This window comes from Mus pahari, chromosome 1, assembly GCF_900095145.1.
Source record: "Mus pahari chromosome 1, PAHARI_EIJ_v1.1, whole genome shotgun sequence".
NCBI lineage: Eukaryota > Metazoa > Chordata > Mammalia > Rodentia > Muridae > Mus > Mus pahari.
Window position 1 is genome coordinate 72,546,068 of NC_034590.1, and position 23,305 is coordinate 72,569,372.

Below are 23,305 nucleotides of genomic sequence, written 5' to 3' on the forward strand. Positions count from 1 at the left end.
TGTCTTCAGACACTCCAGAAGAGGGCGTCAGATCTTGTTACAGATGGTTATGAGCCACCATGTGGTTGCTGGGATTTGAACTCTGGACCTTTGGAAGAACAGTCGGGTGATCTTACCCACTGAGCCATCTCACCAGCCCGAAGGCTGACTTTTTAACAATTCTGATAATCCCAGGATGGCTTGACACACCTGCCACTTATGCCTTTCAAGGTGTTTGAAGGTCAGTTTGGAAAAAAGAAAAATTACCTTTCACTAAGAGAAAATCTGACAAAGGATATTGATAAGGAATTCATGAAACAGGGAACAATTGACTATTAAACCTTGTTTCTTAGAAATTCTACTTGGCCAGGGATCAGAGAAGTGAAAGAGCTTTTTGGCTCCATGTTCTCCAAAAAAGAAAGAAGAAAAAAATACTTCTGAGGCGGGGAAGCACAGAGCTACTGCGGCGTACCTTATACTTGGCTAGTGGGAGTACAGCTCTGAAAGGCAGCTTAATAATACCAAAATCCTGTGAAATGCTTATCCTAGCCATGTTTGCTGCCAAAGGCTGTAAAACTCAGGAAGCTGAAGCAGGAGGATTGTCACAAGTTTAAGAATAGCCAAGACACGTCCTCGTCACAGTGGGGAAAAGAAAGAGCTCGGTAGGCTTTCTCCTATAACTTTATCTCCTAGTAGTTTGTCTGACTGTCATCAAAATATTAGACATTCTGTTTTACAACAAAAGATTGGTTAGAAGACAGAATCACTGACTGTAGCGCATGCTTTTAATCCCAGCAGTACAGGGGCAGATGCAGGAGAATCTCTGTGAGTTTAAGGCCAGCCTGCACTGCATGGCAAGTTCCAGAACACCCAGGATAAGAAAGACCCTGACTCAGAAAAACAAAACCAAAGCAAACAAATATAGAATACTCTACAACTGTGACAAATGATGTTTCTGGTCTGCATAAAAAGGAAATGTGTGTTTAAATATGCCCCAGTTACTGTGCATTATATACATGCTTACTGAAAACAAACAGCCAAATATCCTGTGTTCTATGGCATCTTCTTTCTGAAATCTTTTTGGAGTTGAGGATTAGTAGGGCTATTAGATAATAGAAGAAAGAAGGGAAGCTAGCAGACACTGAGCATGTAACTAGGGATGCATGAACATTGTGCCCTATGCCCATATTGCCTGTGCTCCATAGAGTCTCTGCCAGCAGTCATACTCCTCCTGTCCATTCTTAGAAAGCTTCTGAAGTGATCTCTCTAATTGCAAAGGTTTGGAACAAAATATACCAAACTCTATATAATGGTTACTCTTAGAATTTGGGTTAAGGAGGTGGATCTGAGGAGATATCTGTTTTTAATATTTTAATAGTCTGAATTCATGCATTTGTGGCTGTGTGGGTGTGTAGAAGAAAGCATATGTGACCAAGTTGCTTTTCCTTACATCCTACTGTCATTTTTCTTGGTCATACCTCAGGTGAAGTGCTGACCTCTTGGACTCCTGTTGTGTTGTCCTGCTTCTGTCTTACTCCAGCTCCTCCTGTGCCCTCCGGTGCACTTCTCCATCCTAACGCTTTGCTATAATGCTTTTAGCCTTGTTTAGAAGCTCAGTTCCTGGGTGTGTTTCTAGTAATTAAATTTGTTCTTAGACAATTTTATATAAATATGTAACAAATTGACCCTCTCAGCCTTCACCCCCCCCTTATCCCTATCACCAACTGTTCTTACCCCCCAACCCCAATCTCTCAACTTCATATCTATCATATTATTTTTCTTTGCTTCCCTCCTAGCAGTGTGTAAATTCTGTGCCACATGGCGCCCAGCTCATAACCAGTGACTAGAGTGTAGTGGGCATTTTATAAGTAGCTGTTGAATGGTTTGTCTTATACCTGTGAAAACCAGACCTTATGATCTGCTTTTCTAATTGTTTCCAGTGTGGTGCAGGCCCTGCTGGCTGCTGGAGCTGACCCAAACCTTGGGGATGACTTCAGCAGTGTCTACAAGACTGCCAATGAACAGGGAGTCCATTCTTTGGAAGGTAAGGTTGGGCTACCCCATTGCTCTGGGTGTCTCCACTGGTGGCTTCCACAGGCATTGCTCAGTGTCAGCAGCCACTCTTAGGTCTCCCAAAGGACTTAGAATACATGCTTTTCACAGTTCTTTTCACTCGAAAGTGTTTGGGGAAAGAGCCGAAGCTGCTGGCTTAAGTGAGGTGCAGTGCGTTCCGCCTGGTGTCTTCTGACCTGAGGAGCTTCTGAGGAGCGAGCAGTTGAACAGATTCAATGAGATGGTTGAGGATTCTGCATGAATGTGGGCTCGCTCCTTTCACTTCCTGCAGACTTACCTGTCCCAGTACTAGAACATAATGTTATGATTCCCTTAGCCATAGAGTGGTCTTATCTCTGGGACTGGCTCTTTGCTCTGCTGTGACCTAGGGTGAGAAACAGTTCTTCTTTGTGTCTTGATGTTCTGAACTGTAAAAATGGACGTGTTATTAGTGCCTCGTGGGTTGCCATGTGGTGTTTGCTAAGACAAAAGAGGTGTTGTGGCTCCTGTCTGTTAGAAAGCATCTGGTCAAATCAGTCAGCGTTGTCTCTGGTGAGTAGTTCTTCAAAAATGAAACCGAGAAGAGCACAGGTCACACTGGCTGCAGACAGATGTTCACACATGGGCTTTTGCCTGTGTAAACTGTGCTGTCCTCCTGCGCATTGTCCACTGTCATCCAGGCAGATTCTGTTTCTCTGAGATTTGGTGACAGGACAGCTTGGCTGCTTTAGAGTTGGTACTAGTAATAGCAGGACAATAGCCCTGTTGACTGCCTTAAAAGTTAGTTCTTGTATACCAGAGGAGATGTAGCAGATGAGAAACTCACTTTGCTCAGCCCTCTAAATTAGTGAAGAGAGACTGAGGAGGCTCTGGTGGCCCAGGGAGTTTCTCAGATCAGTGGCATGAAGGGAGTGCCCAAGAACACCAGGGCACTATGTCCACATCAAGTGTGACGTCACCCTGCCCTCAGCCGCTCTTCTGAATCTTGGCCTCTCCTTTGGTTCTTTGGACCACCTGCCCATATGTCTTCTCTCCCTCCCAGCTGACAGTCCCACGCACAAGCCGTGCCTGACATCTCTGTGGATCGCCCTGAGATAGAAGAGTGTCGCTTCATACTGTACAGAAGTGGAGTTCAGGAGCACCAGGCCTGTCCTCTTTGCTGCCTAGGATGGACTCTCCTCCTGTCACTCAAGCACAGCTTTCTGCTTGGGTCTGTCTGTTGGTTGGTGCTCTCACCAGAAAGCAAAGAAGTAGATGGTGGGGCCCAGGGGGAGTAGGGATTCTTTGAATGCCTTCTCTTCTGCTCTCAGAATCTTACAGATTTCACAGAAGCTAGTCCAGCTTGCTGGCAGCCAGGCATGCTGTGTTCTAATGCTCTGAAGGTTGATGCTCAAATTCATTAGATTGGTCCAATAGTGGTCAGTCTTTTCTTTCTAGGAATAGCCAAATTGTGTACAATTTCAACTTTATGGGCCATTTGGTCTTAGGTGTGACTATTCCACTTGATGGTGCATAAAGAGACTTCATTCATTTATTCATTTATTTATTTGGCCAGTCTCTCTGAGTTCTTTTTAATGTCATGCCAACCAACCTTCATTGCGGGTAAACAAATAGATAGGTAGACAGAAAATAAAAATACTAGGAAAGCCTGCCATGAAAGAAAGATAATGTATTAACTATTTCTTTTTACTTTGTATAGTCTGCAATTAATAGTAGGCTTTCTGTAGATAGGGTAGTTATTCAGAACTACACACTGATCACATTTCTGTGTGCTCACACTGTTATAGGCAGACATACTTCGTATCAGCACTGTTAAGACCAAATGATCCTAAGGCTGGAAGTTATAGATGTATTATCAACATCCACAGCTGTCATCAGTAAATTCCTTCTTTTCCATCTTCCATTTAAATATTTTGTCCACAAAATTAAGAAATTTTTTCACCATTTGTGGTTAAAATTAAAAATTTATTTTCCTTCCTTATCCTAATGACCCTTGCCTACTCCTGTACATTAATGCCTTGTTTTCAGGGAACCGATAGGCACTCAATAACTATCAAAATGCTTAAGAACCTTTTTGAAAACATTCGTTCTAGGGCTGGAGATACTGCTCAGCGGTAGGGCATGTGCTAGTAGGCACGAGGCCCTGAATTCCATCTCTAGAACTGTTGCTATTGTTGTACAATTTAAAATGGTTTTTAGGAATCATTAATATATTCTTTTGATAGCTTATAAGATTCCCACCCACTTCATTGAATACCTTTGTCTACCATAGTTTATTTTCCAAGGTATTTCTGTTTTTGTACTTTATTCTCTGTTTCTGACTGGGACTAGGGTAACGACAGTTCATATCTGTCATCTCGGGCTCTTCTCTAGCTACCAGGTTAACTATAAGGATGGCCCAACATATTTTAGACCACATTGTCAGGTTCTGATATCAAAATGTTGGGTGCCCCAGGAATCCTTAGCATTTTATTTTTTTCCACTTAAAGACACTTTGTCTTTCCTTCTTTCTGTTAGTACTCGTTGCCTGCCTGCTGTAAGCGAGGCACTGTGCCCAGCTCTGGGTCTCCTTGGTCGTGATATAGAAGTATAAGATCCCCGAGGTTTGCTTTTCTTGACTGACTCAGCGCGCACACGTGTGTATGTGTGTGTGCTCGTGCACGTGTACTCTTATAGTTTTTGTCTGGAAGATATGTCAGGAAGAACTTAGAACAGTGAATCTCAATATCACAAAAAAGCCACGGGCCCAAGGCAGCTGGACAGTCCTTTGCTATCAGCAGAGTTGGTACCAAAGTTCACTACATTTTATGATAGTTATTTCTGTGGGTCTCAACCTATTCTTGATACTAAGGAAGATGGTAGATTGTAATTTGTGACCTTGGCCAGATTTCCCTAACCCCAGTAGTATACCCTTTGTCTGCCTGTCAGTATCACTGTGTTGCTCAAGACCTAAAATAATGTGATGTGTGAATTGCAAAGTTCTCTACAGTTACAATTGCTTATTAGTTCTATTTATTTATAATTCAGCTTGCTTTTACAGCATCTCGGGCACTCGGCCAGATGCTGGGAATATCTAAATGAATACACATGGTCTGGCCCCTCAGTAGTTCTCCCAGCCAAGTAAAAAATGGATCTCAGCAAGGAGTCCCACTACAGAGTGGTAAAGGTAGCTAGCTGTATGAAGAATACAAGCAGCACAGAATGAGGTACTGAATGTCTTTTTCTAAGAACAGGCAATGTCTTGGACTTGTCACTGGGTGCATGACTTTGAATTGTGTCCTACGGGTGAGTTGGAGATTGCTACATTGGCTGAGAACCCTCCTCCTAAAACAAAAAGGAGACACTTCATGTTTATACTGCTTGCCCAGAACATACCCTGCCTGAAGAGGGAAAATGGTCTTTTCTCTTCTTTCTGAGGCTCTGTCATTGGTCAGCCATGCATAGAAAAGCCTTTCTTTGCCTTCTATGCCAGCAAGGCTCCTGGAGGAAGGCTGCTTAGGCAGGTATATTGCAAACTCATGCCCCGTTGTCAAGGTTGATGTTTGTGGCAGAGGACTGGCTTGCTGTGCAACTGGCCAGGAGTACTTGGTGTGGAAATTTCCTTGGCTTAACTGTTGTTGCCATTCTCTGCAGCCCTTAGAGTGGTGCCTTTAGAGTCATAACGATGTCCTGGAAAAACAAAAGAGATAACTGCTAGGTGGCCATGGTTCATCTAAGCCCCGTCATTGATTGACTATTCTTGACCAGTGACATAAAGTCTTTGACTTTCAGACTTTTCTGTAATAAAAGGATAACAGTACCCATCGTTATAGGACTGTTAAGAATGATTAGCAATAACCATATGTATCTAAAAGTCAGTGGCATTTCATGAAGTTTCTCCATGTAGATAGGTTTGGACTCAGTGTAAGTCAGGGCGCATGATTAGAAGGTAGTGAACAATGTGTCAAGGGGCATTAGCAGGCTTGATGTCTGCCCATTGAGGCTTTCTTGAGGATTCTTGCCACAGGTCACTGGATTTTATGGGCCAAAGGTCTCTGTAATTGTACGATTTCTATGGCTCTGAATGCTCATCTCCACATAGAACAAGTAATAAGCTCAAAGGAAGAGAGAATTGAGCTAGGCTTCAGGGGTAAGAGGCGGGAAGCAAATATATTCAAAGGAGGGGATACAGATGAGACAGATATGACAGGTGGGATTATAGCCACCTCTGCCAGCTATTTCCCTGTCTTGACCACGTTCCCTTTGTAGCCTCAGCCCACCAGCTCATTCCAGGAACCTTCCACTTGTGGCTGGATGGTGGGTAGTGGGCTCCAATCCTCAGGTGGAGGAGACATTAAATTAGTGGTAACAGTAAACAAGTCACCCAGCTGTGGATGCCGCAGGCTGCTTATAAGTAACGATTATAAACATACAGTGTCTGGTGCTGTCAGAAATGCATGCAAGCACTTCGAGTGCCTCTCATATGTACAATTAAAACAATAAAACACGGTAGAAACATGGCCAGAGCAGGCTATAAGTCAGGTTCTCTTCTCAGCTCCGAGTGGCAGCTGAATAAAGATGAGACCTGAAGTACTGGGTTGGCATGGGGCTCTTCTGGGGTAAAGGTTTGTCAGACTAGACCTGCTAGAGCCAAGCCCTCCTTACCCACGCACCCCTTTCCACAGGGGCATCGGGTCCTGGCCTGCTCCAGCTGACCTCCCCATCTCTTGCCTTCAGATGGGAGACAAGACTGTGCAAGCTGGCGAATCACAAACCAGTGGACAAGTGCCCTGGAGTTCAGGAGGTGGCTAGGAGTCCCGGTTGGCGGTAATGGAACTGCTCTCTATACTATACTAGTTCTTCCCACCCCTAGGCTAAGCCAGGTGCAATCTCACCAATTCTATTCCAGATAAGCTAACCACTCAGTGTATAAGTTAAGCACCATGTGCTCAAGCCTCCCCTGGCACAATAGAGAATGCATGACCCCAGAGAATCCAGACTAATAGGAATACAGAGGCTCCCAGGAAAGAGTTTGAGTCTAATCCCATACATGTGCTAGCCCCCTTCCCACAGCCCCTGGTGGGTTTGTTGACCATTCAGTAGCTTTTACACCTGGAGCAGTCCCCTAGACTTCTCAGATGTTCTCTCTCCCAATTTGTAAAATAAAAGTGATTAAGAGAGCTATAAGTAATATATTTATCCCTCCCCTATGCCTGCAATGTAGGAAGAATTCCATTAATGAAAACCTCTTTGTGCCTCATCATGATCATTAGTCTCATTTTGTCTGTAGGAAACCACAGGGTCTTTGAGACCAGAAACTACAGGGTCTCAGCCAAATATGAATGTGAGTGTAAGAAATGGGTTGCCCACTACTTACTGATGTGACCTCAGGCAGTTCATTCTGTTTCTGTGCTGGCTTTCTCATCTATAGAGAATATTTCTCACACAACAGATTTGTTATAAGAACCACTTGATCTAAAGAAAAAAAAAAAAAAAAAAAAAAAAAAAAAGAACCACTTGATCTCTGGTATGGTGTTGCATACCTATAATCCCAGCCCTCGGGAGGCTGAGGCAGGAAGATTGAAAGCTAGCCTGGGCTACATTATGAATCCCTTTGCTCTCAACCCCCAGGGGAAGGGGTCAGTTGATATACTTATGAAAGCACTTGAGAAAATACAAGATAGCATATCATGCAAGTATAATGTGCTAAGAGTGGCAGCTAATAATAATCGAGATTAAGACCAAGACTGTAGCTGGGCATGGTGGCGCACGCCTTTAATCCCAGCACTCGGGAGGCAGAGGCAGGCGGATTTCTGAGTTTGAGGCCAGCCTGGTCTACAAAGTGAGTTCCAGGACAGCCAGGGCTACACAGAGAAACCCTGTCTCAAAAAAAAAAAAAAAGGCCAAGACACCATTAGGCAAGGGTCCACTCACAAGTACAGATCACATCAGAGCTCAATTAAAAAATGTTGGCCTGAAGTAGTCAAGGAAAAAATTAAGTCTTCCTTCTCACTGTCTAGGAAGATAGGAGGCAGCTTCCAGAGGACAGATAGGTGAGTATGGATAGATGTAAGTGCAGCAGGGATATGCGGAAGTCCTGTTTCATGAATGGAGAGATGGCTCATCAGTTAAGAGCACTGACTGATCCTGAATTCCCAACAACCACATGGTGGCTCACAACCATCTGTAGTGGGATCTAATACCTTCTTCTGTTGTGTCTGAAGACAGCTACAGCGTACTCACAAATAAATAAATTTAAAAAAAAAAGAAAGAAGTCCTGTTTCGGGCTGGTGAATGAACATGTTAAGGTTTACCTACCATCCATGCAGCAAATCTTTAAGTAAGCACTGAGCCATAGCAACACAGCATTAGCAGCCTGGGGTAGATCAAGACACCAGGATTTCATTATCAAAACACAGACACCTCCAAAGTCCTTGGAGAGAGTGTGCTGTAGGAAACGACCACTTGAAGGGTAGAGAAGAGGAGAGTGTTCTCTGATGAGGCCACACCATGTGAACAGCTAAGGCAGCCGCAAGTGACATTTATTGATCTGGTGTTCAACACGTGCTTGCTAAAGGAAATCAAGGCAAAAAAACAAAAACAAAAAACAAACAAACAAACAAAAAAACCACTGATGTCCAAGACCTTGAGAGATAAAGGAGCATTGCTGCTTCTTCAGAGAACTGGAATTTGGTCACTCATATCAGGTGGATCTTGTAACTCTAGCTCTAGAGGACATACATACACAGACACACACACACACACACACACACACACACACAGAATCTTTTTTTTTTAAGTAGTGATGTCCAATGCCAACAAAACTGTTTTCTTGCCTTGTATAGAGCTCTACCAGGCTGCATGTGCCTCTCCCTGAGTATGCCAAGACCTTAGGCTTCTCCAGAGGCTTGGGAAACCAGCAGGCTAAAAGCTCTTAGGCAAGTTGTTTTATTAATGCCCTGACTCTTCATCATCCTTGTCCAGGTCCACTCAAGAGTCTCATTGCCCCTCCAGGGCAGTAGTTGTGTATGCCATTTCTCATCACTGCCATAGAGTCAGCAGGGTGGACAGAGGTCTGCCATTCTGGCATTTTGGCCAACTTCAAGATGAAGTGTATTAGTTAGGTTAATTGTTTCCTTACTTTTAGCCCTCCAAACCTATATATATATATATATCTTTCTCTCCTAGGAAAGAGGGAGAGAGAGTAGTTGGCATGTTTTATTAAAATGAATAAATTTGATGCATTTATAAAAATAAGAAAAAAGTATGATGGGGTGGCAAAGAGCTAGTCTTGTGATTTTTAACTGATTTACATATTTTGTGTATAAATATTTTTTCATCAAAAGTTCCAAATCAGGATTGGGTCCCACACACCACACAAAATATATTAGAGACATTTATATGGATAGCAGGAAGGGAGACAGAGGGTTGAAATTTTCCAGGCACCCAGTGATTGATGGGGGCTGAGGCTCCCCCTGACGCTTTATTGAGTTTCCGATGATTATCTCTCGCTGAGACATTTTTTACAGATGACGGTCGAGCTGTCACAATGGACCATGGGGGAAAAAAACCAACAATAATAACACTTTAATCTTTTTACTGCACTGCTCCCTAGTATCCCAGATTCATCTTCCCTGACGCACGCAGTTCATTATTCTGCCCCTCCCTGGATGGGAAATAAAGGGAAATAAATATATATGTAGACACGCTTACCCACATGCATACACACAACAGAGAGTATATAAAAGAGACCACCTCAGAACCAGAGAGGGGCAGAATTTATTGTTCTTTTTGCAAGTGTTGAGGTTTATTAGTAGAGATGCTTGGTTGGCTTGGAATTGGCTATTAATTACAGCGTTTTGTATTTGTTTTTTATTGCGAGTTTTTAACATCTTGAAGAAAAGGCAGAAGAGAGGCAAGCAGGTGCAGAGACAGGGATCACTGAGGGACCAAGTTGGACTAGCCAGGTTACATAGCTGCTGAGAAGCAGGCTTCTTGCTTCTGCTGCCAGCTTGTCCCTGAAGATCCCTGGAGCTGCAGAGGTACACTTTGGTTAAGATGGGAGAGGGTGAGCAGTGGGTAATTACAGAGCAAAGCAAACGGGTCCAGAGACACTGAGCACCATGCTACTGTAAGAGTCAGGAAAGGCAAGAAATAAACTGAAGCAGTGCTGAAGTTTGATACAGGCCGTTACAGACTCTGATGCTTGCCCCCGCTTTGCATTTGATGATGGGAGGGTGTGACTTGGGTCTGAAAAGCCTCACCTGGTTCTCTAGTAAGGGAACCCTGGACCCAAGGGGATACCACCAGAATCAAGAAGCGGACTTCAAGTTCCCTGCCAGCCCCTGCTCTCCCCTTCCTTTTCACTGGGTTAGAAGAGATGAGACGTGCTTCCTGTCAGAAGACTGCTGGCCCAGTCTTCCCTTTCATCTGTCACACCTTTGCTGAGCCTGTATATGCCAGTCTTTTTGTTATACTTGGGGTGGGGGTGGGGACAAGAAGGACCCCGTTGTTAAGGAGAAAGTTTCGAGTCCATTAACGGAGAGAATGGTACCTGTGATACCGTTTAAGTAGAGGCCGGAGCTGAAGCCAGCCTCAGCTACCATGGGCTCATACATTCTGCAGAGGATAAAGCTGATAAGAACCTAGTTTCTTCTTGGCAAGACAAGTGGGACATCTCACTAACGAAGTAGTTTTTGAACACTTGCCACATTCAAGAATGTATGCATAAAACAGTCTAAGTCCATGCAGGAGAAAATGTCAACTAATGTAGTGTGAACTAGGCATGACTAGAATGCATAGAGGAAGGGAAATCATGACCTTAGGCTGCTTGAGTCATAAAGTGTGAGTACACTCTAAGTAAATAAGAGCCCAAAAGGAAGTCGTAATCACACAGAAAAGGAGACAAGTGTCTGAGCTGAACAGACAGCCATTGACTGATGGTGCCACTTTAAACCATCTGCCTGAGCTGAGATTCTGTTTCTTCACATATTAAACGGCAGCCTAGTATACTCTTGTGAGGAAAATAGTTGATCAAGTGCCTGGCCTGATGCCACACGTAGTGAGAGTCCAATATGCTAGATGTAGTGGCATATACCTTTAATCCCAACACTCTGGGAGGCAGAGGTGGGTCACTGTCTGTGAGTTGGGGAACAATCAGGGCTACACAGAGAAACTATTGGGAGTGTGGGGGCAATTCAGTAAATATATAAACCATTACCACAGTACTTGTGACTCTCCAATGAACATGAAATAAGCTTCTGCCATTTCCCATTATTAGTGTTAGGGATGGTTCCAGCCAAACAGGATGACATCAGAACTCAGATGCCAGGCAGTGGCGGCACACACCTTTAATCCCAGCACTTGGGAGGCAGAGGCAGGCGGATTTCTGAGTTCCAGGACAGCCAGGGCTACACAGAGAAACAAATCTCAGAAAACAACAACAACAACAACAAAACAAAACAAAAAAGGAACTCAGATAATGTCAGATAATATGCACTTCTTTTTTGTTTGTTTGTTTGTTTTGGGGGGGTTGGGTTTTTTGGTTCGTTTTTTTTTGTTTTTTGTTTGTTTGTTTTGTTTTTTGGTTTGTTTGTTTGTTTGATTTTTTTGAGACAGGGTTTCTCTGTGTAGCCCTGGCTGTCCTGGAACTCACTTTGTAGACCAGGCTGGCCTCGAACTCAGAAATCCGCCTGCCTCTGCCTCCCGAGTGCTGGGATTAAAGGCGTGTGCCACCACGCCCAGCTAGGCACTTCTTACAGACATTTTTGCTTTGTTTTTGAGATAGGAACTCAGACTGGCCTTGAACTTGTTTGTTATGTGTCCTGGGCTGGCCTTGAACTCTCCAAGACACTTATTTCTTCAAAGTGCTGAGATTATTATTGGCATGTGCCACTAAACCTGATAACCACTTTACCACTTTTTTTGGCTTATACTTTTAGTATATCATCTTTATTTTATTTAACTCACATATGGTAAAATTCACCATGTAAAATATATAACTTACTGATTTATAATATATTCAGAAGTTATACAATCATCACCCCAACCCATTTTTAGAAGATTTTCATTACATCATAGAAAGTCTAAAGTCCCCAGCAACTAATAATCTACCTCATCTTTGTAGATTGCCTAAGATGGCCATTCTATGTACATGGAACCATATACTATATCATCATCTTTGACTTACATAGCATTATGTTTCATATACATTGTGGCAAATATCATTACTTTATTCCTTTTTATGGCTGAATAATATGCTGTTGTAAATGTTTATTCGTCAGTTTATGGATATTATGTTGTTTCTACCTTGGACTTTTATGAATACATTGCTATAAGTATCTGTGTACTTTTTAAATTATTTATTATTTGAGCTAGAGTCTCATGTTGTAGGCCTGGCAGGCCTCGAAATTACTATATAGACCAGACTGGCCTTGAACTCAGATATAGACCTGCCTCTGCTCCTGAGTGCTATATGCCACCTGGGGTATATTTCTCAGCATGGGAAGCAGGCTGTTTGTTTGTTTGTTTGTTTGTGGCAGTAAGTAGCCAGAGCTACATGAAGGCCATGGAGATTCTTTTTAACTGCTACTGTGGTCCTGACCCTGGCTGTGGACCCTTTAGGCATAAACTAACTTACAATTCACAGGTGAGTGGGGCAGAAGTGAGCAGAGTAGTGGCAGTCACTCCACTGCCAGTGGGAGCACTGTGGGCAGAGGGGGGGGGGACCTCCCGCAAGGACAGGAAAAGCTTCTCTGAAAGAAGAGCCTGCCACCCCTGTGCTGGAGACAAGTGGGAAGATGTCTTTGTTGAAAAGGAGATGGTTCACTGGATAACGGCCAGCTGGCCCAAAATCCTGGGCCTCAGGAGACCGCTGTGGTAGCCCACTGGTGAGACAGGCTTGATCATTCCCTTGCATGAGTTTGCTTACTCAGGCAGAGAGAGGGCTGTGGCCCACTGTCCTTTTTCTTCTCCCCGTTCTACCTTCATCTATCTTTTATGGCTTGAGAAGAGTATGGGATCTCAGAATTGGGCCTTTTTATTACTTAGCAGTGAGGCTGTGCCTTAGTTACTTCTCTATTATTATGAAGAAACATCATAACCAAGGCAAAACCATTTTTTATTGGAGCTTGGTTACAATTCTAGGGGTTGAGTCCATAGCAAGAAGCATGAGAGCAGACAGACAGGCTTGGCACTGGAGCAGTAGCTGAGAACTCACAGCTTACTGTAAGTTAGAGGTAGAGATAACGAGACTGGGCCAGGTAGGGACTTTTGAAACCTCAAAGTCCATGCTCAGTGACACCCCTTCTCCAAAAAGGCCTCACCTCCTAGTCCTTCCCAAAATTGTTCTACCACCTTCATTTTGACTACAGGTCTGAAGTGCTTCCACCCAAGCTAGCTTGTTAGGATGCTGGGGACCCAGCTTTCAAATATGAGCCTGTGACCTGCCTTAGTGGTATAGTGATGAGCATAGCTGCCTTCCATATATGAGCCTGTGGGGACCACAGGCTGCTAACACTCGGCACTATGTGTCATGCCAAGCACGGAATAGACACCAAATGGCACCCTTCTGAAAAGAGTTCTCCAGTGAAATGGGAGCGTAAACTTATAGCTCCCCGCGCAGTTCTGAAATGAAAATCCTTGTGACTCTGGAGAGCACCAGCATTGTGGGGCCCTAACCAGACACTGCTGGTTCCATGCTCCATGGAATAGGTGATAGTTACCTCATACCTGCCATGCCCTTTGTGAGGCAAGGTCTTTGTGAGAGACTAGGTTAAAAGGATAACAGCTGACACTGAGATTAGGTGTGTATGAGATGCTGTAATACCATACCCATTCACCAAGAGGTTTCTGTTCTTTCCGTTACAGACAGAGAAGTTTGGCACAGAGAGGTCAAGCAGATGGTGTGAACCTGCACAGTACATTTAGGGTTCAAACACAGTGGTCTGGCTCCAGAGCTTGCTCAATTGCTAGCCATTCTCTACTGCTTTCACTAAAGATTTGTTTGTAGATGTTATTGTTTTCTACAAACAGAAATATCTGAACTTTAATTATATGAGATGTTGAATATATCTATCCAAAATGCTTGGCACCAAAAGGATCTCAGATTTAGGACTTTGTTTGGAATTTGAAATGTTTGTGTATAGGTTTTATTGGTTGAACATCTCTAATCCAAAAATATGAACTCTAAATGCTCCAAAATTAGGAACATTTTTTGAGACAAGGTCTTCCTGTGTCACTTAGGATAGTTTCACATTTGTAATCCTCCTGCCTCTGCTCCTGTCACCAGTCCCAAACAAAATCAGAAAGATGCCAATATTGAAAAATATTTTTTGGGAAAAAAAGAGTTTTAAATTTTTTAGTATTTTAGATTCTTGGTATTTATAAAAGAGGCACCAGTTTATGTCTACTTGCTGATTTGGGCAAAGACTTGTCCATCATTTGGGACTTGGGACTGGGCTGTGCTGAGCGCCTGACTCACACTGTCTATGGTGAAGAAAACAGTGAGCCTGCCTGGTAGGAAAGCACAGCCACAGCCACATGTGGCTACAGTGTGATATCTTTGAGAGAGGGAGGAGATGCTAGAGGAGCCCTCAGGAGCGATGCCTACCTCAACTGCAGGAAGGACCACTGGACAAAGTGACTCTTTGTTAGAGGCCTAGAAAGGAACTAGCCAGCAAGCAGGACTCTTCATGAATAGTGCTTGTCACTGGCCTATAGAACTGGTCCTCTGCTGGCGTTTACCTGAAGTAGCCCCCTCTCTGTTTCTTGAAATCACCTGCTTTTTGTGGTAAGACCCCTGTATGCATAGCCTTGTCAGTGCACTTGTGAAAACACAATATTGGTTTGATTCTCGAATCAGACAGTTAATTCTTACAGTTGGAAATGGGCCTATTCATTTATTATTACATCTACCACTGTGGGCTAGTGCTCATTACACTTGTTTGTTGAATGAATGATAGGCTTCCTTTGTAAAATGGATTACACCCTTCTTGCTTTCTTGAGCCAACTATCACTTTTCTTCCAGTTTATCATTACATCCAGCAGTTAATGTCCTGTGTGGCAGTTCAGAGATGCCCTCAGGGCCTTTTGAGGTGCTGTGCTTGGAATCCTTTTTCAGCTTTTCATTGTCTGTACTTTTCCCTCCCTGCCTGGCTAGTGTTTGATTGTGATCAATCTGCTTGACTCTGAATTGTCCTCCCAGCCTTATTTTCTTCTCCTAATCTGCAGTAGGCTAGAAACACGATTCCCAGCATGAGGGGATATAACAGAGTAAGTGACTATCATGACTGTGACTAAGGGCAGGCCATTCTGAGTTCTTAAAGGGCGTGTACAGGAGAAGTATAGATACCATTACATGTACCCAGAGGCTATGCTAGTCTGGATAACTCCTCTCATATGTGCCCCAAGGCCAGGCTAATCCAGGTGCCCCCTCAAATGCACCCAGGCTGATGTACGTCCAGAGACTTGGCTATCTAGATACTCCCTCCTCAGATGTGCCCGGGCTAATAGACATAAACCCTCATGAGTCCAGAGGCTAAGCTATCTAGATACTCCCCTCAGATGTGCCCAGAGGCCCATCTAATTGTTGCTGCTCAGAAATTTTCTTAACACTCTAAGGCAAGCAGTGTGGTCTGGTCTCCAGCTCTGAGCTCCGCTATCTTCTTTTTGGTTTGAAATGCTTCCACCCAGGCAAGCTTGTTAGGGTGCTAGCTACACATCTCAGGCTATTACCATATTACCATATAGTAATATGGTATAGCTAGGTTCCACCGAATGTCTTGTAGCGTTGTCTGAGAAAGAAAAGAAGGAAATACAATTTGCTAAGGCCTGGTACCACAACATCCCCACTCTGCTTCTTTCTCTATGCTTGATTATTTCGTTGGCACAAAGAGCAGGAACTCATTGGTGCTGAGGAGAGTCTGACTACTAGACTTCTCCCTCAGTCCTTCTCCCTCAGCCTCCCACGCTTCTTACACAACCACTTAACTAGCCAAGTAAGCTGAGCTTTCGTATTCGCTTCTTAAAAACTGGGACTGGATTATGACTACTGAGTGGCCTTCTGGCTTTCAGAACTTTATTTATATAGTGTCTTTAGTATTGTAGGAGGGGCACACTGTTAGTTCATTCCGAAAGCACTCAGAAGGACTCGCTTAGGTGTTACCTGCCCTGTGCTTCTATCTAGGCAAGGTCCCACCTTGCCTTGTCCACGTTCTTTTGTACCTTAAGAGGCTGAAAGAGCCTGCCCTTTACAGGGTTAGTGCCAGGGGACAGGAGAGGAGTGACACAGGGAGGTAGGACTTAGGTCCGAGGCTGAAAAAGAGCCTGCCCTTTACAGGGTTAGTGCCAGGGGACAGGAGAGGAGTGACACTGGGAGGTAGGACTTGGGTCCTAGATTCTGCCCCCAACAAACTGAGCTCAAGAGTGAACATGAGAGAAAATTGGTTTCTGGGTTAATTTCCAGCACGAGGGAAACAGAAACCTTGTCACAAAAGCAGGCTAGTATCTGCTCTATGAGGCCTTCCCTCTCAGGGGATGCCTCAGAGGGTGGAACCTTCTAGGTTATTAGCCGGTCTGAAAGTGTCCGGGCAGCAGCATAAGCCACGGCCAGTCTGGTAAGCAGATGTGCCCACCAATCCAGAGGGCTTGAAAAGCACCAACAGTCTCAGGTTTGTTTGCTTGCTTGCTTTTAATGAGCTGGAGAGAGAAAGGAGGGGTCTGAGGAGGACTGAAGTGAGCCGAGGGTTTGCAGGGTTTGTCTGGCTTTACCTTTCAGAAAATGTTTTTAAGAGTGAAAAAAATCAGATGACATTGGGCAGTGGTGGCACATGCCTTTAGTCCAGCACTTGTGGGGAGAAAGGCGGGCAGAGCAAGTTAAAGGATATCTGAAACTATGCAAAAAAAACCCTGTCTAGGGGAACAAAAATGAGATTGCAGGAGTCGGGGAGCTCAATGGTAGAACTCTTGTCTGTCATGCACACAAATGTGTTCAACAACAGGTTCAATACTCAGTGCCCCCAAACAGTAAATTACAGATACAGTAAATTCCACCTTTGTAGGGAATGCACACACAGCCAGACTGAAATGTTAAATGTGCCTTCTCCAGTTGCTGAGGTATGGGCTCCTTTTTCTTCTTTGTACTCTTCTGTAGTTTTAATTTTTGTTTGATTTTGTAAATCAGATTTTAAGCTTTAAGTCATTTACCAAACTGTAAACAGCAGAGGTTTGTGGCTTCTGCACAGATAGTCTGACCCCACCCCCACTCCCCTGGTCCTCTGCCCACCTCCACCTTCTGACCCAGACTCCTCAGTCTTTGAGTTACCCAGTGTTTCCTGAACCTGTTCTTCATGCTCAAGCTGAGCTCGCCTGTCCCCTGGCTCTGTGTTACCCTAATGCACCCCAACATAGACTTTATCTGCACACTCTAAACATCTGCGTATTATCTGCTTCTCTTGTCAGATTAGGTCAGAGACCATTCTGATTCACTTCATGTCCCCAGAATGACTCCTACATGTCAGCCAATGCTCATGAAACAAACCAGACTGTTTTGCTTCCTCTTGCCCTGCCCAGATGGCCAGGCACACAGTGTAGGTGCTGCTTAATATATAGTATTTATGTAGTATATGTAGTATATTTAGAATTACATAGATAACTTAAAACGTTGAAGAGCTAAGCAGTTGAAGCAAAAGGACCACTGTGAGTTTGAGGCCAGCCTGAGGTATATAGAGAAAAACCTGACCTCAAAAACATTAAAAATAATTTCAAAAAACAGTAGGTGAGATGGGACATAGTGGCTCACACCTGGAATGCCAGCACATGGGAGATAGAGGCAGGGGGATCACTGCAAGATAAAGACCAGCCTTAGCTGGTCTTTTGTTCTAAAGGACCAAAGAAGCCCAACACGGTGGCCCTGGCCTTTATTGCCAATACTAAGGAGACAGAGACAGTTGGATCTGTGAGTTCAAGGCTAGCCTGGTCTACATGGTGAGACACTGTCTCGGAGGGTTAGAAGCAGGCCAAAAAGAGCTAACTGTGGTGGAACACACTTTAGTCCTATCGCTAAGAGGTAGAGGCAGACCTATCTCTGCTAGTTCTGAGCCAGCCTGCTCTTCATAGTGAAACCCTAAACTAAAGGGAGATGGGTGAGGAAAGTAGGGGGTGGGGGTACCCTGAGCAAGCACAGACTGATGCGTTACTAATGGCGGGTTGGATTTTTTGTTCCTCAGTCCTAGTCACTCGAGAGGATGACTTCAACAACCGGCTAAACCACCGTGCTAGCTTCAAAGGCTGCACAGCCCTGCACTATGCTGTCCTGGCCGACGACTACAGCATCGTCAAGGAGCTGCTGGACGGAGGTAAGAGCTAGGCAGTGGCTGGCAGGAGAGGCCCCCACTCTTCTGGCACCGTGCTACTCTCCTTGAGCTAAAAGAGTGATCTGTTTCCCAAGAAGAAGTGTCAATGTGTGATTTGTCCTCTGGTGGTTGGTGTATGTTAGTGACCTGGAGGGGGGGTGGTGGTGGACAGTATCTACTCTGCAATAAGGGATTTTTTTTTTAACATTAAAAAAAATAATTCGGTAAAGTAGATATGTACACCTGAGTGAGCTTAGGTGTCCTTGGAGGTGAGCGCCATCAGGTCTTCCTAGAGCTAGAGTCACAGAGGCAACGTGGTTGTGGGGAACTGAACTTGAGTCCTCTGGCAGAACAGGAAGTACCCTTAATTGCTTAGCCATTTCTTCAGCCCCAGTGTGAGAGTTTTCTTAATTGATGGCTCTTTCCAAAAGTGTTCTCTTTTTCTCCTGTGACCTCCAGAACAGGACCAGGGGAGCAAGGGAAGTCATGTCAGGCCCTGCTAACCCCTGTTAACCCTTGTCACAGAGTTCTTCTGGATCTTGGCCCTGCTGCAGTGTCCCTTATGCTTCCTCATTACTCTGAGCCATGGTGTCCTGTTCACATCTGGACTTGCACTCAAGTGGCTGGGACACGAGGAAGTTAAGTTTGAGGACAGCCTGGACTTCAGAGTGAATTCTACATAGTTGAGACACTCTCCAAAACAAAACAAAACAAAACAACAAAACAAACCCAACAGTAACAAAGTGGGAGGCTTCTCATCCGACTGACCTTCTGAAATTGCAAACCACACCGACTAACTCAGTATCCCTAGTACCCACATGGTTCTTGGCACATAGTAAATATTCTATAAATACCTGCTGAATGATAAATGTCCTTCCTTTCAGGAGTGTCAGTGTCATTACAGAGGTAACATGCACCAGACTTGGGCTGACCCGGTCCCATCCAAGTCAGGCACACAGTTCACTGCCGAGCACCTTCAGGCAGCCATTTCCTTCTTAGTTCCCCTTGCCCCCATCAGCTCCTAAGGGAGTAGAGGCAGCATGTGGGAGACCCAGATCCCTGTGACAGTAGCAGAAGAACGCCTGTTTACTCATTGGCTGCTGCTGCTTGAAGGCTAGGGACCCATCCTTGGGGCTGGAACCTAGGGTCCTCCTGGGTATGGTTCATTCTCCGTGGGATCTAAAAGAACTAGATGGTTCTTTCTAGGGCCTCTGCATTACTCTAATGAGTGTCTTGTCTCTCCAAGATTGGTGGCCATCCCCTTGGGTTCTGTCAAGTGCTGAAGCATCCACTCTTGGCTCAGGTGGTCCCACTTTGCTTCACAATGACTCATGGGGACCCCTTTTTAATAAGCTGTGACCACTGTGTAATGTCTACCAACTTTCTATTTTTGCCATCTACCCATTTTCCAACATCAGCCTGTGAAGTTTGTTCTGTTCCGCAGCCTTTGCCTTCTGATTATCTTCCAGCATGTGTGCTGTCCTCAGGCTAGGGACACTTCCCAGGAACCCAGTCTGGTTACCTCCTGTCAGCCATAGCCACACGGGTTTCATAACTGGACCCTGTGGCATGGTGACTTTGCCTGGGTGGCTGGTACTCTTAGAGTAAGGACTCAGAGCTCCCAGAAGCAGAGACTTCAACAACACCTCCAAGCAGAAGGCTTCCAACTCTGTCCTTTGGAAAGCTCTCCTGCAAGACATTTAGAGCATGCTTCTCTCTGCCATGCCTTAAAATCAGTATGCCTGGTCATTCTCTCCTGCTTCCATAGCCCTGCTTCCTCCAGCCACCAAACAGAAAGAGGTCACTCCACAAGAAGCCCTCCACGCTTCTCTTCCAGGTCGAACACCTTTACAATGAAGAAGCAAGGGCCTTTATGAGATTCCCTCCACCCCCAGGCCCCCAGGCCAAGGCTAGCCCTTTGAGCTGTTTCAGGGACATGTTTTCCTGTCCGGTGACTTGGAACCGATGCCCTAAGCCCCCACCTTTGCGTTTCTTCCACCTGCCTTTTTAGTAGTCATCCATTTATACCCGTGCCCTGGTTTCCCAGCCTCGAGGGCCAAAACCATCAGCCCACTTGTTTCTCCCTTCTAGACCCGAACAAGTTGCTGTCACTCAGGGCCTGCAGGCCTGCCAACTTCTGACCCCTCTCCCCTTCTTGACCTCCCTTAGTCTACCAGTGTATGTGACTAGCCAACCGAGAGGCAGGATCCCGCTCTCTTGTCCTAGGGGCTGTTGTCAGTAACATTTCCAAAGTCTTTGACCTCTGCTGACCTTTTCCAAAGGGTCTGCCTTCCTGCCCATCAGCTTTATCAGAGTGTTCTGACCACCAGCTTTGCTGTAGCAACACCCAAGGCAAGCATAGGCACAGAACTCTGCTCACAGAGTTCACAGAGGTTTAGGTCCCTGGGTCTGTGGGTGAGGGGTAGAGGGAGCAGCCACTCATGCTCTATTTGAGTTGTAAAGAGGCCAGGCAACAGCATCGTGCTGGTGATGTGGACACCCTCCAGCCTGTAGGAGGCAGCATGGAGTAATAGAAAAGCGCACAGGCAGAAGCAGCTAATGGGGGTGGAATCCCAGTCTCTAGCCATCCGCTAACCAGCTTGCCTTGGACAGGTTATCCTAACTCTTAGTCTTGGTTTTATGTGTCACATGACATCTTCACAGGAATAAGTGCAGATTAATAGTAGATGTAAAACTCCCTGGCAGACACATGTTAAATGTGTTGTGACAAGTAGTTCCTTTTCTTTTCATTTTTACTGGGGTATATTAATTACATATAGTAGTTTTTTTGTGCTTTGATCACAGTCCCCCAGTGCCCCTCTCTCCTGCTGTCCTTCCAGATCTGTCCCCAGTGCCCCCCTCCTGCTGTCCTCTAGTTGAGTCACACCCTCACTCTCACTTCTCCCTTTACCACATGTATTAATGATTTATGTGCCTATGTGAGGTCTCAGTCCAAACTGAAGGACAAACATGTTTTCATCATTAGCAGTTATCATTATGACTTAGATACAGAAATCACACTCAATGCTGGCAGCTTTAACTCCATTTCTCTTAACCTCTGTCTCTGCCTTCCACATACCACATGCTGCTTAGAGTGCTGTTGTATTTCCTCACTTCTCACCCACATGTACTCAGAGACCTGCCCCCACTGGGAAACCTTTCCTACTTGTCCCCCATGAACATTTACATTGATAAGCCCAGAGCTTATCATTGACTGCTCAGGGTCATTTTTTCCTATTTCAAGAAACCCCATAACTGTAAACTATCCAAGCTTTGGAGACAGACTTGGCTTTAAAATATGTCTCTGTTAAATCATTATGTTAAACTATTTGATATCTCTGAGATCGTGCACCTCAAGGCATCTTAAGGATCAGGTGCACTGTTTGACCCTGAAACTCTCATGGTAACAGATATGCAAACAGGCCATGGCAATGGAGTGGGTGCTCCCACAAGAGGATGGAAATGGAGGAGTGGTACTCCCACTGGAGGATGGACAAGGGGCTCTGTGGACATGAGCCTCTTGTCCCTGATGGGCAAGGAGGTGGTATAAGTGACAGAAAGAAGACTGCTGGGCAAGTGGATGATGCTGGGTGAATGGACGATGCCCTCTTTCCAGGAAGACTAATAGGAAGACATTGTCTTAACTGGTGTCAATCCTGCAGTATACTATGACATATACTGACCGTGTATGTTCATCCTTGATGCTGCTGCCTCTGTCTGTTGTTGGCTTGGAGCAGGAAGGCTCTGCTTTCGTACTTGACTTTGCAAGTACTAGAGAGCATGGAGGAGGACAGGTGGGCACAATGACTGGGAAGAGAAGGGGGGGGGGGCTGCAGCTGCCTTATGTCAGTAACCCAGGGCTGTTAAGCTGCATTAACAGTTTCCTCTCAGGAATGTGCTCCCATGAACATCTCTGTCTGCCTAAAACATGCCTCTAATCATGGTGGGGTTTTTTGACTCAGTTCCTTCAGAGAAATAAGCTCTAAAGCCCCAAGGCATCTATTGTATATAAGGAACTCACTTTTCTCTGAGGCATCTAAAATAGTACAAGGTAAATGCCACTCTAGGGAGAGGTGATAAAACCATTTTTTATCAGCCTGACACTTAGCTGTGCTTCCTGCCAGCCTTTAGCACCCACCCAGTGTTTCCAGTGCTGTCCCTCTGGTCCTGTGATTCTTTCTGCCATTTGCCTCCCACTGAGGCCTTCTCAGGCTGGCAGGCTTCTTTCTACCTGCCAGTCCCCAGTTCCTGGGCCACCTTCCTGCTGAGCATCTTTCCTGTCCCTGGGGCTAGGTTACAGCATCACTTGCTACACTAAGATGGGTGGGACTCCGGGGACTATCTCTCCCCTCCTTAGCTCCACATGGGCACACTACTGAGCACATGTTTGGGAGTACCCTGCCCACCCACAGCATCCTGCTGCCTCCCGTCTGAGCACCTCTGTATCTCTTCTTCCCACTGCTGCTTCCTGTTTCATCACTAGTGTTCTTTACCTCAGCTACACTTGGCCCTTCTGAAATCTAATCCACCTCCTCAGGGCCTCCCGCAGCCTTTCCTTCCTACTTTGAAAGTTCCTCTTTGACCCCTTCTCTGAGTGCCTGGATGAACTCTCAGTGTTAACCTGCCAGCATCCACTGAGTTCCTAAATTCCTGCTGCCCCGCCTGAGGCAAAGCCTGCCCAGTGCTACCATCCTCCATGCAGCAGCCTGTTGCTAGCCCATCATTAGGACCAAAACTTAGTGTTCCGTTTCTTGTTCCACTTCACTGTCTGTCCATCTGTCTACATCAGCAGATGTTGTGCCGTCAGCTTTCTTTGCCTGGGGCTGTCTGCCCTCTGTTGAAACTTCACACCCAGTAGCACAGAGAAGGGTCAGGAGTTGTGGCTGTGGCGCCCACAAATTCTCCTTTGTGCAAACCCTTTCTCTTACAAAATAGAGCAGCTA

At 45.2% G+C, this 23,305-nt stretch overlaps 1 protein-coding gene across 1 annotated transcript in view; it reads left to right on the forward strand.

Moving 5' to 3' along the window:
- Clpb (ClpB homolog, mitochondrial AAA ATPase chaperonin) overlaps positions 1 to 23,305 on the forward strand; it is a 121,950-nt gene that overhangs the window by 39,592 nt on the left and 59,053 nt on the right. Inside the window, exons 4-5 of the mRNA XM_021198136.1 lie at positions 1,920 to 2,023; positions 18,237 to 18,365. Coding sequence (XP_021053795.1) covers positions 1,920 to 2,023; positions 18,237 to 18,365 — 233 coding nt within the window. The remainder of the gene's footprint in view (positions 1 to 1,919; positions 2,024 to 18,236; positions 18,366 to 23,305) is intronic.